Source organism: Amblyraja radiata, chromosome 6, assembly GCF_010909765.2.
Source record: "Amblyraja radiata isolate CabotCenter1 chromosome 6, sAmbRad1.1.pri, whole genome shotgun sequence".
NCBI classification, from domain to species: Eukaryota; Metazoa; Chordata; class Chondrichthyes; order Rajiformes; family Rajidae; genus Amblyraja; species Amblyraja radiata.
This window is the reverse complement of record NC_045961.1, coordinates 43,872,764-43,890,299: the sequence shown is the minus strand read 5'-3', so window position 1 is coordinate 43,890,299 and position 17,536 is coordinate 43,872,764. Positions and strand designations below refer to the sequence as shown.

Sequence of the window (17,536 nt, the reverse complement as noted above, 5' to 3'; positions counted from 1 at the left end):
AAAGGGTTTGTAGGTTAGGGTTTCCCATCATTCTGCATCATGACTATCATGGAGCAACATCAGAGGGCATTGCTCTCACAAGAAGAAGAAGCCCTGCTGCTTGCAGCAGCCCTCGTGCTTAAAGATCAGCAAGACAGAAGGACAAGAAGAATGGGGAAGAAGAAGCCCATGAAGAGGTCTGTGTGGTTTAAGCCCTTGTCCCTGAAGAGACCCAGGTGAGGCTGATATGGCAACCTGATGACTGAGCTCCAGCAAGAAGATGAGGCTGCCTTCAGAAACTTCACTAGGCTCCCCCCTGAGCTGTTTCAGGAGCTGAAGACACGAGTGGGCCCTCTCCTGGAGAAAAAGGAGACCTTCATGAGGAAGCCACTGGAGCCAGGCCTGCGCCTAGCCATCACCCTCCGCTACCTGGCATCAAGAGACTCCTACAATAGCCTCTCCTACAGCTTTCTTGTTGCCCACAACACCGTCAGCAAGGTTGTCCGAGAGACCTGTGAGGCCATCATCAATGCTTATGAAGATGAAGTCATGGACTGCCCTAGTACACCAGATGAGTGGAAGAGAGTGGCGCAGGGCTTTGATACTAGATGGAACTTCCAACACACATATGGGGCAGTTGACAGCAAGCATGTGGCCATCCCGTGTCCACCCAAGGGACGTTCTATGTACTTCAACTACAAGACATTCCATTCCATCGTACTGTTAGCTGTGGTGGATGCAAACTACAACTTCCTGTATGTGTCGCTGATGGTGGGATCTGGAGAGAGACCTCCCTTGGGCAAGCACTGGAAGAAGGAAGAGCAGGTTTTCCTGATCCAGCACCTCTGCCAGGAGAAGACAACCCTGGCATCCCCTACACACTGGTTGATGATGATGCCTTCGCACTCAGGTCATGGATGATGAAGCCATACCCTCACAGACGGATGTCAAGGGAGCGGAGGATCTTCAACTACAGGCTGTCCAGGGCTAGGAGGGTCATGGAAAATGTCCAATGTCCCCAACACAAAATGCACAATGTCAACACACTATAGTCACCTGACTACGTGAAGTGTTTCCCACAGAGGCACCACTGTGTAGACTGGTGTAGCTAGTCGCGTCAGCTGTCGCCAATGGTCACCAGCTATCGTAGGTTGTCGCCAGTTCGGTCGTAGCTTATCGTCGATGGTCGTACATTGTCGTTGATTGTCGCAGGTATAGGCGTAGATGGACTTCATTCATTAGCATCGTGACTGGCTGTTGTAGCTTGACTTCAGTGGACTTCTGTGGCGGGTTTTTCCAATGCCTGTCACTACTTGACTTCTCTTGACGCCTGTCGCCGCTTGACGTAGGTAGTCGCCAATGGAATTAATCGAAGTCAGCATCGGCGACAATCTACGTCACCTGGCGCCAACCTACGACAGCACCTACATCAGGAGAAGTCAAGCTACGCTCATTGGCGTCAAACCCACAGTCACCGACTGTCGCCAAAAAATTTAGAACATTTTGAAAATCCAGCGACGACCAGAAAGACGCTACGACTCTTTGGGCGACTGAGGAGACTACTCACGAACATACAGGCGACACCCCAGCGAACATGTGGCAACAGCCTAGTCGCCTGTAGCCGCCTAAAATCGCCTAAATAGGACAGGCCCTTAAGAGTGTCAAAGGTTACAGGGAGAAGGCAGGAAAATGGGGTTGAGAGGGATAGATAGATCAGCCACTATTGAATGGCAGATTCGATGATGGGCCGAATGACCTATTTCTGCTCCTGTGATTTAAGAACATGAACTAGTGTGAAAATGTCCGCCATTTACCAGCATTTCTGATGGAGAACCTACTCTTGCACAGGTTGGACATGATACAGATCCAACAACTCTGAGTTTACATCGGACCATGGTCAGAATGATACTGATGAGGATCTATCAAGATTTTAACACAAGTGGGCATCAGAACTGATCCACATTGTTAGTCCCCACAACATAACGGAAAGCTGCTTTGTAGCGGTGTAACATTCCCTGCATTCCACTCTAGCTACTTGTGTCCTCACCTGGAGTCTGATAATTAATAACAAATTAGACAGAACTCCATGTGCGATTTGGCTGTGCCTTCTATTTCAGTACATTGGACATTTATGAATCACCGCTGAGATAGAAAATCCTAGATTATGACACATTCGGCCCATCGCGTCTACTCTACTATTCGATCATGGCGGATCTATTTCTCCCTCACAACCCCATTCTCCTGCCCTCCCCATGCACTCTCCTGCCTTCTCTCCTCACACTCTCCAGATTTATACGAATGAGATACACTTTTTAACAGATTACACAAGAAAATAAATGAAATGCAATTCTTGATCGAGATTGTATTAGTTTTGAATATTTTTCACAAGATGCATTTACCTGGGTAGGCGCACTAGATGACAGAGGAGGGACCTCTCCAATCTTGGCGATAGCCCTGGGGTCACTGGAACTGATGAGAACGGGCGCACTGATTTCCATGGAGTGCCTGTTGCTGACGGCTTGGGAAGACTTGTGTGACATGCTGAACGAAGTGAAGGAGTGCCGTTTCTTGGCGTTTTTCTTGCCGTCGAGCCGTCTGTGAACTGCGCAGGCTGCCCCACCGCTGTTTAAGGGAGAGCCGGGGGATGGGCTGGCACCTGCAATGATAGCTGCTGACAGTGGCACACTACTGTTCTGTGTAACTGGCAGACACTTTTTATCCATCTCAATCAGTTGCTTTGCGGTAGAATTTAGCTGTGTGAAATAAATAAATAGAAGTCATTAAAGATCATTGAAAACGTGAAAAATTGAGTAAGTCATTGTGCTTTATGAAGATACAAAGTGCTGGAATAACTCAGCAGGTCAGGCAGCAACTTTGGAGAAAAAGGATGGACGATGTTTCGGGTCGTGACCCTTCCACAGTCTGAAAGAACTGCTTTAGTCTGAAGAAAGGTCCCAACCTGAAACGTCACACATTATTTTTCTCTAGAGATGCTGCCTGACCCGCTGAGTTACCCCAGCACTTTGTATTTTTAACCAGCATCTGTAGTTCCTTTCTACATACATTGTGCTTTTTTGTGCATTGATTGAAAGATACACCATGGATACTTGCTGATGCAAGTATTTGGCTGCTTGACACAGGGGTGTTCCTCGGTACACGTGACAATAAAATATACTAAATGGAATTAAACAAAACTAAACTAAAGATCATAACCTGCCTTATAAAGACCACATGGGGATCCATCCAAACAAGCCTTGTGATTACACACCTGTCTGCTGCTATGGCCACTCCAGTGGTGCATGGCCTCATAGATTTCTTTGCCAACTCCATAAAGCTAAACCAGGAGGCTCAAGTGCATCCACTGCGACTCAGCAAGTGCCACAGGTGCAAGCTTCTGCTCTGCAAGAACAGCTTGAGGACTGGACTTTGGACTTTGGAATTTTTCTTTGTAAATGGCGGCAAACTATGTTGACTGTGCATTTGTGGGTTGTGCAAAAGAATTTCACTGTGCTGTGCATACATGACAATAAAGAGCCATTGAACCATTGTTCTGCAGGGATTCCTGGCTGCAGCAATCCTCCTGCACAATAACTATGGTCTGCAGATGTTTACGACAATGTCTCCTTGGTTAGTTGAACATCTCATTTCAAATAGCTGTATGCTCACGTCCCTCTAGACTTAGCATTTCCATCTCCCATACTGGCTCACACATGTTCTTTAGTTTAGCTTAGAGATACATTGCGGAAACTGGCTCCTCGGCCCACAGAGTCCGTGCCAATCAATGATCACACATACACTAGATCATCAGTCTGAAGAAGGGTTTCGGCCCGAAACGTCGCCTATTTCCTTCGCTCCATAGATGCTGCTGCACCCGCTGAGTTTCCCCAGCAATTTTGTGTACCTTCACTAGATCTATGTTAGACTAGTTTTGCATCCAACGCACCAGGGGAAATTTACAGAAGATAATTAACCTACAAATCTGCACATCTTTGGAATGTGGGAGGAAACCAGAGGACCCGGAGAAAACCACACGGTCACAGGGAGAATGTACAAACTCCACACAGACAGCCACCTGTAGTCAGGATCAAACCTGGGTCTCTGGAGTTGTAAGGCAGTAACTCTACCTCTGCGCCACTGTGCTACTCAAGGCACATCTCCCAGCATGCTTCCCCAAACTGCACACAGGTCTGGTGGGATGCATGTGGCTGAACCTGGCCTTGTCGTGAAAAGAGCAATTTGTGGACATCCATTGTGGTCATCTGATTTTGAAACGGGAGTTTAGGGTCAGTCGTAGGGAGTGAATGGCATTGTTGTTCATAGAACCACATGTGGTGGAGAGATCAGAAAGAACCAGGATCGGTACACCAAAATTAAGTCATCTTAATAGAATAAACCACAATGGGCTGTGGTGGCACTGTGGAGCAGGAGTAGAGTTGCTGCCTTACAACACCAGAGACCCGGGTCCAATCCTGTCCATGGGTGCTGTCTGCACAGAGTTTGTACGTTCTCCCTGTGACTGCGTGCGTTTTCTCCGGGCGCTCCGGTTTCCTCCCACATTCCAAAGACGTGCAGATTTGTAGGTTAATTGGCTTTTGTAAATTGTCTCTGATATGTAGGATAGAACTAGTGGTGGTTGTCGGTCGGCGTGGTCTTGGTGGGCCGAAGGGCCTGTTTCCATACTGTATCTTTAATACTAAAACTAAAAAAAACTAAAACACAGGGGGCATCCTTTTGAACTAAACAGTAAGTATCAAATAAATTACTTTTCAGCAGGTTGAGCAGAAAGTCGATACACTTGTACTTCACTGTTGACTGTTTTGGAAAACCATCAGATATCCTGCCAGATCTCACAGGACTTGTCCTGTCCTTCTCAATTCCTTGAGTGAGGCTTTATCGAATTCTACCGACATTTCTACTACATCATCTGCCATTGCTGGTAGTACAAATTGCTATGTTATTTCACAGACACATCAGTTAGCTTTCATTCCTGGTTTTGCTCTTGTTTTGATAATGTTTATACATTCAATGTCTTAAATGCTCTTTATAGAAACTTTAGGTCATTGATGATTATAAGTGTGCAGGTAGCATTATTCATTTTTTCAATGCATTCCAATAGAAGGCAGCTTCTAAGACCTAACGGCATTACCAATGTAAGCACTCACATCATCTAAAGGCAAGATGATTTATAATGGCAAGGTAAGGTCTCCAAACCTCAGTAATTCACAGCCTGCAGAGAAGGTCTTACAAATGCATTACAAGAGTGATGTTAGCATTGTGACCGAGTGATTAGATTTTCATGACTGATGGCTTTTAGACGCTGTTTGAATAAAGCAGCTCTGGTTGTGCTTAAAGTTGAGAAAACATTTGGTAGAATTCTTGGAACAGTACAGCACAGGAACGGCCTGTCGGACCACAATGTCTGTGCCAAACAAACAAGTTAGACAGTGCTGGAGTAACTCAACGGCTCAGGCCACAAAGTGCTGGAATAACCCATCGGGTCAGGCTCCTGACCCGCAGTTACTCCAGCACTTTGTCTCTATATACCAGCATCTGAAGTTCCTTTCTTCACGTGATGCCAAGTTAAACTCATCTAATCTGCCTGTACATAATCTATATCCCTCTATTCCTTGCACTTCCATGTGCCAATCTAAAAGCCTCTTAAATGCCACTATTGTATCTGCCTCCACCACCAACCTGGCAATGCGTTCCAGGCCTGCACCACTCTCTGTGTCAACAACTTGCCCCGCACATCTCCATTAAACATTCCTCCTCTCATCTTATAGCTATGCCATCTAGTGTTGGACATTACTACCTTGGGAAAAATGTTCTGACTGTCTGCCATTTCTATGCCTTCTACGTGACAATATGTTTGCTTAATGTAAATTTTAAAGTCAGGGTCTCTGCTATAGTATATGTTTCCAGTTAAATCAGCTGGAAAACATAGTTGTGAATAAAAATATCTCTTTCTTTACCACATATTGATAATGTGAATATAACAAGGTGTCCTGAGTTTCGAGAAAGTAGCCCTATCAAAGCTCAACAAGTTTCACATTAGAGTTTAGGAAGGAACTGCAGATGCTGATTTATACCGAAGATAGACACAAAATGCTGGAGTAACTCAGGGGGCTAGGCAGCATCACTGGAGAAAAGGAATAGGTGACATTTTGGAAATATTTCAGAAATTCCCTTCTTCAGATTGAAAGATAGAGGTGTTTGGGGGAATGGGGGTGGGGGGTAAACTGGAAGCGAGAAAAGGCCCGGCAACAGATCACCTCAGGAAGGGTAGAATCCATAATGGCCCATTGTTGGGCTGAAGGGCCTGTTTCTGCGGTGTATCTCGAAAGTCTAAAAGTCTAATGCCTCGGTGCCTTGCACTTGGAGTCTTCCTTATCCCTCTGGGGCTAGTTTATTTACAGATGGTAGTGGGGGCCTAGAACACTTTGCCACAGATGGTGGTGGTGAAGCCAGAGTCAACGTTTTGTTATGTGTACCACGGCACACGTAACAAAAATAAACCTAGACCAATTTGTCACGCTGGCCGTCCAAACCCATTTCCGAATGAACAATTTTGGGGGGAGGGAAAGCTGAAGCCTTTCTCTTTATTTGAACTCAGATCTCTAACTTCTAAATCTAGACTTCTCCCTGGTCATTATCTGTGGGTGAACCTTTTGCAGTCTTAGTGTAATACTTGACCAAGGGATGAGCTCCTTAGTGTACATGTGCTCCATTACTAAAACTGCCTTCTTCTGTCCTATAACATCTGGCCCTCCCTCAACTCATCTAATTCTGAAATCCTTCTATGCCTTTATAATTCTTAGACATAATCTTCCAGTGTTTCTCAGGCTGACCTTCCACCTTACACATGAAGTGTCTATCTGAAACTCTGATGCCTGTACTTTAACATATGCCGGCTTTCATCCTTCCATAATCTTCTTTGGCACTTGGTCAAGCAATGCCCCGATTTTGAAATTTTATCCCTGTCTAAAGTTTTTCCATGAAATTGTCCGCCCTATATTTGTAACCTCCTGTTCCACATTAAAAAAAAAATCATCATTCCATTCGTCTGGCCTTTCTTACTTTAGTTTCAAGATACAGGGTGGAAACACCAAATCCACGACGACCGTCGATCACCCGTGAACTAGTTCTATTTTATCCCACTTTCACATCCTACACACCACAGGCAATTTACAGAAGCCTATTAAACTAAAAACCCGCACGTCTTTGGAATGTGGAAGGAAACCGGAGCACCTGGGGAAAACCCACATGGTCACAGGGAGATTGTACAAACTCCGCACAGACAGCACCCAAGGTCAGGATTGAACCCAGGTTTCTGGCACTGAGGCAGCAGCTCTAACACTGTGCCACTGTACCACCCTTACATCCCTGATTTTGACCACTCTCCACCAGCAGTGCTGGGGTCTATAGCTACCCAGCTTGTGATCAGAATTCCCTCACCAAACCTCTTTATGTATGTTCTCTTATTTAAAATTTAGCTGAATGCTTCTCCCTTTGACCAACCCTTTGGTTCATATTATGATGGCTCTCAGGAGGAAACCAGGAGAACATTTTAAAGGACTTAGACATAAAAGGCTGGAGTAACTCAGTGAGAATGCTGCCCGTCCCACTGAGTTATTCCAGCTTTTAGTGTCTATCTTCAGTTTACACCAGCATCTGCAGTTCCTCCCCCCACATTTTAAAGCATTTGCTGCATTTCCAACCAGGTGTTTGATTAATCAGTATCTCAGGTCGCCCATCCATTACTCTTCTACATAATCCAATCATGTGCCTCAGTGAATATTAGATCAAATTGGTTTACTGTTGTGCTAGAAACATACATGATTCTATAGCCGAAACTCAGCAGAGATCTCCCCATTGATCCTGTAAACATTAACAAAATCTGTGCTTTTAATTCTTCCTAGTTGGTTAATGTCTACTTGTTTTAAAAATAAGTTGAATGTAAACACGATTTTCAAAATAGAAAATTAGCTCATTATTTCAGAGAAGTACAAGAAGACATGCAAAGGCATTAAGAGGGATTGTGGAATTCATGGCCACTGATGGCTGTGGAGGCCAAGTCAATGGATATTTTTAAGGCAGAGATTGACAGATTCTTAATTAGTACGGGTGTCAGGGGTTATGGGGAGAAGGCAGGAGAATGGAGTTGAGAGGGAAAGATGGATCAGCCATGATTGAATGGCAGATTAGACTTGATGGGCCGAATGGCCTAATTCTGCTCCTAGAACTTATGAAGTTATGAACTAGATTTTGCTGCCTCTTAGTGTGCACCACCAGTATGCTATAAATATCTTTCCTAATCCCTCTGTTTTAAATTTACATAGCCGAAACTCAGTAGAGATCTCCCAATTGATCCTGTAAACATTAACATAATTTGTGCTTTTAATTCTTCCTAGTAGGTTAATGTCTACTTATTGAGAACTTATGAAGGGTATAGGCAGATGAGTTTTACGAGATGTTTCAAGCCGAGAAGTGGCAGAGAACAGGAAATGGACAGGAGGCCAAAGAAACCTAAAGGCATAAGGGAGAAAGACCATCAAGATGGAAATAGGTATAAGGGGAGGTAGATAGAAGAGACTAGATAATAATAATAATAATACATTTTATTTATGGGCGCCTTTCAAGAGTCTCAAGGACACCTTACAAACATTTAGCAGGTAGAGGAAAAACATGTAAGGGGAATGAAATAAATAGTTTGGCGATGTTGCGGAGATGAAAGAAGGAGGTTTTAATGACATGGTGGATGTGAGGCTCAAGGGAGAGGGTGGAATCAAAGATCACGCCAAGGTTGCGGGCCTGGGGAGATGGGGAGACAGTGGTGCCGTCGATGGTGAGAGTGGGGTTATTGATTTTGCTGAGTGTTGCTTTGGAGATAGAGACACTCTTTACAGATTTACCTGTACAAACCTCCATAAGGAGAGGAATGGAGAGATTTTGAGAATTTTCTGGTTTTGTTCAGCCAGAAAATGCTCGTAATCCATCAATATAAACAGCACAATGCATTTGGGCTTTTGATGAATGAACTCCTGACTGTAATATTTTCAGCAGCAGTGTGGCCCAGATAATAGGAACCTGAAATAAGATTTAATAAGAACCTGAGGGGTAACTTTTTTTACACAAAAGGTAGTGGATGTATGGAACGAGCTACCAAAGGAGATAGTTGAGGCAGGTACTATCGCAACGTGTAAAAAACAATTAGACAGGCACATGGATAGGATAGGTTTAGAGGGATAGAGGGAAACGCAGGCTGGTAGGACTAGTGTAGATGGAACAAGTTGGTCAGTGTGGGGAACTTGGGCTGAAGGATCTGTTTCCACACTGTATGACTCCATGACTATGACTTTATAATATAAAGACAGAAAGATATTGCTGGAAGGATGAGAGAGAGAAACTCCAGGAACGGGAAGTGTTAAAATGTATCCTTCTGGCATTGTAGGTGATTGATTAATGGTGATCAATAAGTAAAATTATTTAAAAACGAATGTAACTTAAACATTTCCAATAATAGGTCAAAATCAACAGCAGTTACCTTTTATGTTATTCATGAGATGAATGTGTGCATTGTATTAAAATCTACCACATACAGGGGCTCCGATGTTGTGGGTTGTATTGGAACATAACTGTGGCACATTATTGTCATCATAAAAGGCTACAAATACCTGAAAATGAGAATGGAAAGCTTCTTCCAGGAGCTCAGTACCACGAGCACTCAATGGAAAAGGAATATAAATACCTATGGGCCGTGTCCCATAAAATAAATATCATAGCCTGCTATATCCCTCCATTTATGGAGGCTGGTACTGACCTACTATTTTATCCCGATGCAGAAGGTTTTTACTGTCCACATCTACTTTTCATCCTCGTGAATATTTGCAGCTCTTCCTTGAGATTAACAAACATCAGCAAATACAAAAAAACCTAAGTTCAAGGACATTCAGGTTAGCACGGTTGTGCAGCGTTAGAGTTGCTGCCTTACGGCACCAGAGACCCAGGTTCAATCCTGACTGCGGGTGCTGTCTGTACAGAGTTTGTACGTTTTCCCTGTGACCATGTGGGTTTTCCCAAGGGGCTCCAGTTGCCTCCCACACTCCAAAGATGTACGGTTTGTAGGTTAATTGGCTTCGGTAAAATTGTAAATTGTCCCTAGGGTGTAGGATAGTGCTATTGTACGGGGTGATCGCTGGTTGGTGCGGACTCGGTCGGCTGAAGGACCTGTTTCCGGCGCTGTATCTCTAAAGTATAAAAGTCTAAATGACAAAATTAAGTGGGAAATTTAACTTCCCAAAGTTACAGAATGAATGAATAAGTTTATTGGCCAAGTATTCACATACAAGGAATTTGCCTTGGTGCTCTGCCTGCAAGTAACAACATGACATACAGTGACAGTTAGGAATGACACATAAAACATTAAACATTAATAATAAAACATTATCATGTGAATGAAACAAACATGTGAATTAAATAAAATACCAGAGCAAAAGGAGGCTAATCTTTGTAGGGTTTTCACAGACGACACAAACGGACAAACACATACAAAACAGCAAGGAGCAGTACACCGTGGCAGCCATCGTCAGCGCCAGCCAGAGTTAACAAACTAATCACGGACCATCTTCCTTCCAGTGATTGGAAGCTGAAATTGGAAAGGATTCAGCACAGGCAGGCTGTAACTCCACATATCACCATGATAAAAGCTAACTGTATGAAGCCTACAAATTAAGTTGACTTGTTGCAATCCATCATCTCCAGTGAATGCAGGTGAAGACCGCACTCAGTCCCAGCTGATATTCAATTAAACACCCATTTACACCAGGTGGAGTCTGCAATGTGAAGTCATTACCAGAGTCAATAGAGCACATTAAAGCTGCACGCGGCGTCTTTCTGCAGCTGATCCTGTCCATAGCTTTCAAGCTCTGAGGCAGTGCAAGGTTTGTAATTCATGCGTGCAATCCGCACATAAAAATGTCAGCATTGGAAGTAGCAAGCATTTCATGCTCTTTTCAAAAACAGAGCACAATTTAATTTCACTTTTTAAAAAAATCTATCTCCTCCCTCTCCCACTTTGGAATTTCCTGGCGTTGTAGGCCAACACCCACTGAGAAGTCGGGAAGGAGTCTGCTCCAGGTCTCCTTTAGATGCCACCAGGGACTCAACAAGCGCAGACCAGACTGCCAAGGCGGACTCTCATTCTCTTTTTGTTAGGAAACATATGGCTTCCTGTTGGCATCTTTCCACAGTGAAGTGGATGAGATTGATAGCGTAGTACGCAGTGCATTGCTTTTGGGTATGAACTCTGTGTTCCACCAGATCATGACGCAGAATCTTCCGTTTGAAGACACACATTTCTGGGCCATGTCTAATCTGTGCTTTGAATGTTTTCTCACACTGAGATTGAAACCGTTTCCATTGCAGGGTTGCCAACATCACTTGAAGGCCCTTGTGTCAAGGGACAACTTAACTTTTCATTTGACCTCTGGTGTTTCAGTTTTTATTGCATAACATAGGCGGACAAGATTATGTAGGAATCATCCTTACCATAATGTTGACACAAGGATCTGCAGATGCTAGTTTACAAAAAAAAACACTAAGCACTTTACCTCATTGAAGATTCTCAGACTACCTTTAATCTGACTTTACTGGACTTCATTTAGCGGTAAACGTTATTCCTTTTATCATATATCTGTACACTGTGAACAGCTCGATTGTAGTCATGTATAGTCTTTCCGCTGACTGGATAGCACCAAACAAAAAGCTTATCACCATACCCATGACAATAAACTAAACTATACTATACATACTCAGCGGGTTAGGCAGCATCTGTGGAGGGAAGGGATTGGCAACATTGAGTCACAATCCTTCTTCAGACTGATTCAGTCAGTCCTGAACTGAACATAGAAACATAGAAAATAGGTGCATGAGTAGGCCATTCGGCCCTTCGAGCCTGCACCGCCATTCAATATGATCATGGCTGATCAAATGTTTGATATAATGATGAAATGTTTCCTATCCATGTCTTCCAGAGATGCTGCCTGACACGCTGAGTTACTCTACCACTTTGTGTTTTTCATCCTTGCTGTAATGCTATCTGCATTCCCCATTCCTTCTATCAAGGGAGCCTGAAGAAGGGTCCTGACCCAAACGCTACCCATTCCTTCTCTCCAGATATGCTGCCTGTCCCGCTGAGTTACTCCAGCATTCTGTGTCTACTTCATTGTAAACCAGCATCAGCAGATCCTTCCTACACACACTGTCTATCTATCTGCACCATATGCCATGCTACCAATCCTTTCATAATAGGAAGATCTCTGCCTCATCGCAGACCCATTACAGGTTACCTCATTTTACCTGAGGTGATGTTACAGCCACAGCTCCCTTACCTGAAGGCCAAATTAATGTGGCTGGAAAATGTATCAGTGAATGTTGGATAAAGACAACGTTGGGAGGAGGGGAGGCAACAATGGAAAGGGTTTGGAAAGTCACGAACATTTCCACAATATAAAGCAGGCTTCCCGATGAGACAATATAAATTTAAACTCGAGGGATTAGGAAAGATGTTCTTAGTCTGCAGCATGGTGTCCTTCCGCTTATCAACATGCAATAAAGAAGCCACATTGTGAATAACTATCACTGTAATGCAGTAGAGCTCCCTCTCTGGCAACCTTCCAGACATAGATAGTAAATATACCTCAGAGGTGTAAATTTAGTCCAAATTCCAAAGAATTGGTTCTTCTCTGGAATCTAACAATAATGCAATGTGCTCCCAAGCCAGTTGCCTGCCTCAGTGGAAAATATTGATTTACTTCCAATACAGGACTGCTACCAGCAAGCGCACTACTTTTTTGTACTCTATGGACAAAAGCATTTCCTTTTCAGCTTGCTTCCCTTGGGCGGAACAAGGCAATGCACAACAGAAAAGTCAAACGCAGGCCAAATATGGCTGACCATCCAATGTTGGCAGATGGGCTGTAATAGATATTTCCTGCTGAGGACTTTCTCAGATATGTTCACAATGTTCTGCGTATTAACCCCCTTCCCATCGGGGATTTTGCAAAGTCCTGCTGATAAATAACAAGCCGAGACAGGCTCCCAGGCCTTCTGCTCCCATTTCAGAAGCTGGTTATTTCTCCAAACGTAAATAATACTATCTTTGCAGAGGATTTTATTTATTAATGCGAGTCAATGAGTACAACAGATGTATAGGAAATGGATGCCCTCAGGGGTCTACTGGGAGCATCCTCCAAATCCCCAGTCAAGCCAGAGAACAAACAATGGTCTGAAGAATCGGAGCGAGCCACAGTACACATTTACAAAATACAGCAGAAAGCATAGTTCCATGTGTGTTTGCGTTTCCCTTGGTTTAGCCTTTCATGTTTTGTAATGGTGCATCCAGCAAACATATTAAGCAGTATCACTCAGAAAGCATGATTAGTTGTTACTAAAGAATAATACTCTTCTGGGCAGGTACACTTTGTGACAATAATCCTGCCATGTAGATATGTTTTATTTAAACCCTACATCACACAATAGTGTTTCATAATACCAAAACGCTCCACTTTTGCAATTAACATTCGACGCAGGTACATCTTGTGGGAATATGAAATAATAATGCCGCTGCAGTTAAATGGGGCAAATGGTGACCAACAAACTCCTGGATTACACAATCCTTCCCAATACCTCTGGTTGTTACTTTGATGTACATGGGTTTATTGTACAGCAATGGAGTCACTCACAATAAACAGCAGGATTAGCTGTAAAACTGGATAACTGAGAAATGAAAGGAGATAGCTTCCATTTAATTCAATGGTGCCTCTAATCACCACAAGAAAAATTAAACATCTGCATTTCTGTGCAGAGATCTGTGGGAGAAGCTCATATGTAAACCGACATACTCAAATAACAACATATACACACGGACACAACATTTTGGAGTAACCCAGTGGGTCAGGCAGCATCCCAGGGGAAAAAGAATAGGTGATGTTTTGGGTTGGGACCCTTCTTTAGACTGAGGCTATGGAGTGATCTTTTCGAGGTGTATAAAATCATGAGGGGAATAGACAGGCTGAATGTACCGACTCCCTTACCGAAGGTAGGAGAATGAAGAACCAAAGGGCATAGGTTTAAGGTGAGAGGGAAAAGATTTAATACAAACCTGAGGGACAACATTTTTTCACTCAGAGGGTGATGTGCACATGGAATGAGCTGCCAGAGGAGGTAGTTGAGGCTACAAAGACAATTCAACAGGTACGTGGATAGGAAATGTTTAGCGGGATGTGGGCCAAATGCAGGCAAATAGGACTAGTTTAGATGGGGCATCTTGGTTTACAATTTTTACCGACGTCAATTAACCTACAAACCTGTACTGTTTGGCGTGTGGGAGGAAACCGAAGCAGTTGTCACAGGAAGAAGGTACAAACCCGCACAGACAGCACCCGTAGTCAGGATCAAACCTAGGCCTGTTTCCACACTGTATTTCTATAGTCCAAAGTTTCAAGCCTCATACATCTTCTCCAAACTAACTGACTTTATCTCTTGTACACAAGGAGACCCTAAATCTCCTCTTGCTTTATTTCTTTTTCAGTTTTCATGCAACGTTAACTGGCTGTTCTTTCCACAGAGGCTGGCTGACGGACTTCAGTATTTCTGTCTTTTTCCTAAAATGAGGGATCAACCATTCAGTACATGAAAATAAATTGTTCTATCAGGTGGACAATTAATCTGTGAAAGTCCGTTTTCCAACAGGATAGAGAAGACTCGGTTGCTAGATATATCTGAGGCAGAGATCAGTAGATATTTTGATGTTAAGGAAGCAAGAATGTGGGGCTGAGGTAAAAAGTTATGATTTAATGAATGGCAAAGCAGGTACAAGGGGCTAAAAAGTATATATATTTTTTTTATGTTAGGCTCTTCTATCTAACAAGTTAATTTATTGATTAGTACGGGGGACAGCCCTTATGGGGAGAAGGCAGGAGAATGGGGTTGAGAAGGAAAGATAGTTCAGCCATGATTGAATGTCAGATTAAACATGATGGGCCAAATGGCCTAATTCTGCTCCTATAATTTATGAATTTGGGACTTGAATTATTCTGCCATTGCCTGTTTAATCCTTATTGAGCTAGAAGATGGGAGTATGTGCTGTAACTTCTAGAGACTTGATGAAGTGTATCCTCAGACATTGTGGGAAGCTAGGGAAGAAATTTCAGGGTCCCAGGTATCATTGATGTTCAGGGGTGGAACGCTGGAAGACTGGTGGGTGCCTAATGTATCTTTATTTATGAAAGTCTGGAGCCTCAGACTGCTGAGCTTAACATCAGTGGTGGGTAAGTTATCGCCGGGGATTCTGAGTCATACAGCATGGAAACAAGCCCTTCGACCCACTGAAACATATAAAATTCTTAAGAATTAAGAGGATTGGACAGGCTAGATGCAGGAAAAATGTTCCCGATGTTGGGGGAGTCCAGAACCAGGGGTCACAGTTTATCAATAAGGGGTAGGCCATTTAGGACTGAGATGAGGAAAAACTTTTTCACCCAGAGAGTTGTGAATCTATGGAATCAGCGGAGGCCAATTCACTTGATGTTTTCAAGAGAAAGTTAGATTTAGCTCTTAGGGCTAAGGGAATCAAGGGATATGGGGGAAAAGCCAAAACGAGGGTACTGATTATGGATGATCAGCCATGATCATATGAATGGCTCGAAGGGCCGAATGGACTACTCCTGCACCTATGTTTCTAGGAGTCAATGCTGATCAACGATCGCCCATACACTTGGACTATCCTTCACAGTAGGGACAATTGATCAGATGCCAATTAACCTACGAACCTGCATGCTTTTGGAATGTGGGAGTTTGGAATGAAACCGGAGCACGCTTTCACATGGAGAACAGACAGCACCCATAGTCAGGATCGAACCCAGGTCACTGGCGCTGTAAGGCAGCAACTCTACGCCCTGATCTGTTAATCTGAAATGTTAACTCTTTCTCCATCTATACTTCCCATCCTGTTGAATATTTCCAGCATTTTTGTTTTTTTTATTTTGGGTTTTCCAGCATCTGCAGTTTTTATTTCCGGATATTTCCATCAATAATACTTGTATGGCCATGTAACTCGAAGTCAAATCTTCAGGAGTGTTGCAAATAAGACCATTAATATGTGGTTGGCCCTTGTGTCAACATTCATGTTACCTGGGGCTCAGGAGAGATGTTAAATATGGCACGGTGCCAGCAGTAACTCTTGGAATAACAAGCCCAGTTCAACAGTCTCTACACCAATAAGACGTTTCAATAACCCCAATGGAATAGTTGATATTTGGATAACCCTGTCATAAGTTGACCACTTGAAAGATTACAACAATTTATATAATATTAATGTGGAAAAAAATCATAAGTGAAAAATATTCACCAACGCAACACCATACTAAATTACAGGATGTGGGTAAGGAGCTGTTGAAAGTAATTATGTTCCTGAAACTACAAGATCTTGTGAAGGCTTCAGCAGCAAACAAACAAAAAGTATCATATGTTCAGATAGATCTGAAGGAGTTTCATTTTGCAAACAAACCAAAAACCTCCCAGCTATTCCTTGTGCATATTAGGGTGAATAAACTTCAATGAGTAGTCCCATAATATTATCCACATGCACTTCCAATGGAATTGAATTACATTTTCTCTTGTGTTTCTGATTATATATTTCATTTTTCATAAGAATTGTGGGGATTCATGGGAATTAATGCATCCTTTATACGCTGCTGTGAGATTCGCTAAAATTATGGGAACTGGTTTCTCGTCCACTCTCTGGGCATATTAATTTGCCGTTTGATAGCTCATATGGGTATTTCCACAGCTTGTATTTCAGCTCTGCATTTGAAGACACGTTATGCTTTGAATTATGGGGCCAATTCCATAAAGTAACTACAATATGCACAATTCACCCCTTTCCCATAATTACTTACCAGATGTATCAAATCCAATTCCAAAATGATGCATATCATTTTCTGAAATCTACTTTTTTTTTCAGAATCTGGGTGCCACTCGCAAGGCCAACATTTAAAATTATGAGAGACTGGGGAAGCAAGATTTGTTTTCCTTGGAGCAGAAGAAGCGAGAGTGGAACTGATGGAGTTATCCAAACTCATGAGAGGTGTAGATCAGATAGCCAGTGAGAAACATTTCCCTCTGGCTGGGCTGCATAAGACTAGAGGAATAATAGGTTTAAAGTGAGGAGTGAAAGATTGAGAGGAAGCGTTTTGTTTCACCGACAGGCTATTTGAAATCTGGAATGTATTCCCGAATAGATGGTGGAGCTACATGCTCTTACAAAGTTAATGGGCTGTGGAACGAGCATCAAAAAGACTCTAGAATTTAACTTTTGTGACCCATGTCTGGTATCGACCTGAAATTTGGCACTGATTTAGATAAAATATCAATAAGAAGGTATTCATAACTCGTCAGTGCCAAAAGTTGCACACTAGTTAATTCAGATAATTAGAGAATTTATTAGAAGGGGGAGAGAGAGAGAGAGAGAGAGAGAGAGAGAGAGAGAGAGACAGGA

At 43.0% G+C, this 17,536-nt stretch overlaps 1 protein-coding gene across 1 annotated transcript in view; it reads right to left on the bottom strand.

Moving 5' to 3' along the window:
• Window positions 1-17,536, bottom strand: part of sh3rf3 (SH3 domain containing ring finger 3) — a 295,179-nt gene that overhangs the window by 39,792 nt on the left and 237,851 nt on the right. Inside the window, exon 4 of the mRNA XM_033022646.1 lies at window positions 2,379-2,732. Coding sequence (XP_032878537.1) covers window positions 2,379-2,732 — 354 coding nt within the window. The remainder of the gene's footprint in view (window positions 1-2,378; window positions 2,733-17,536) is intronic.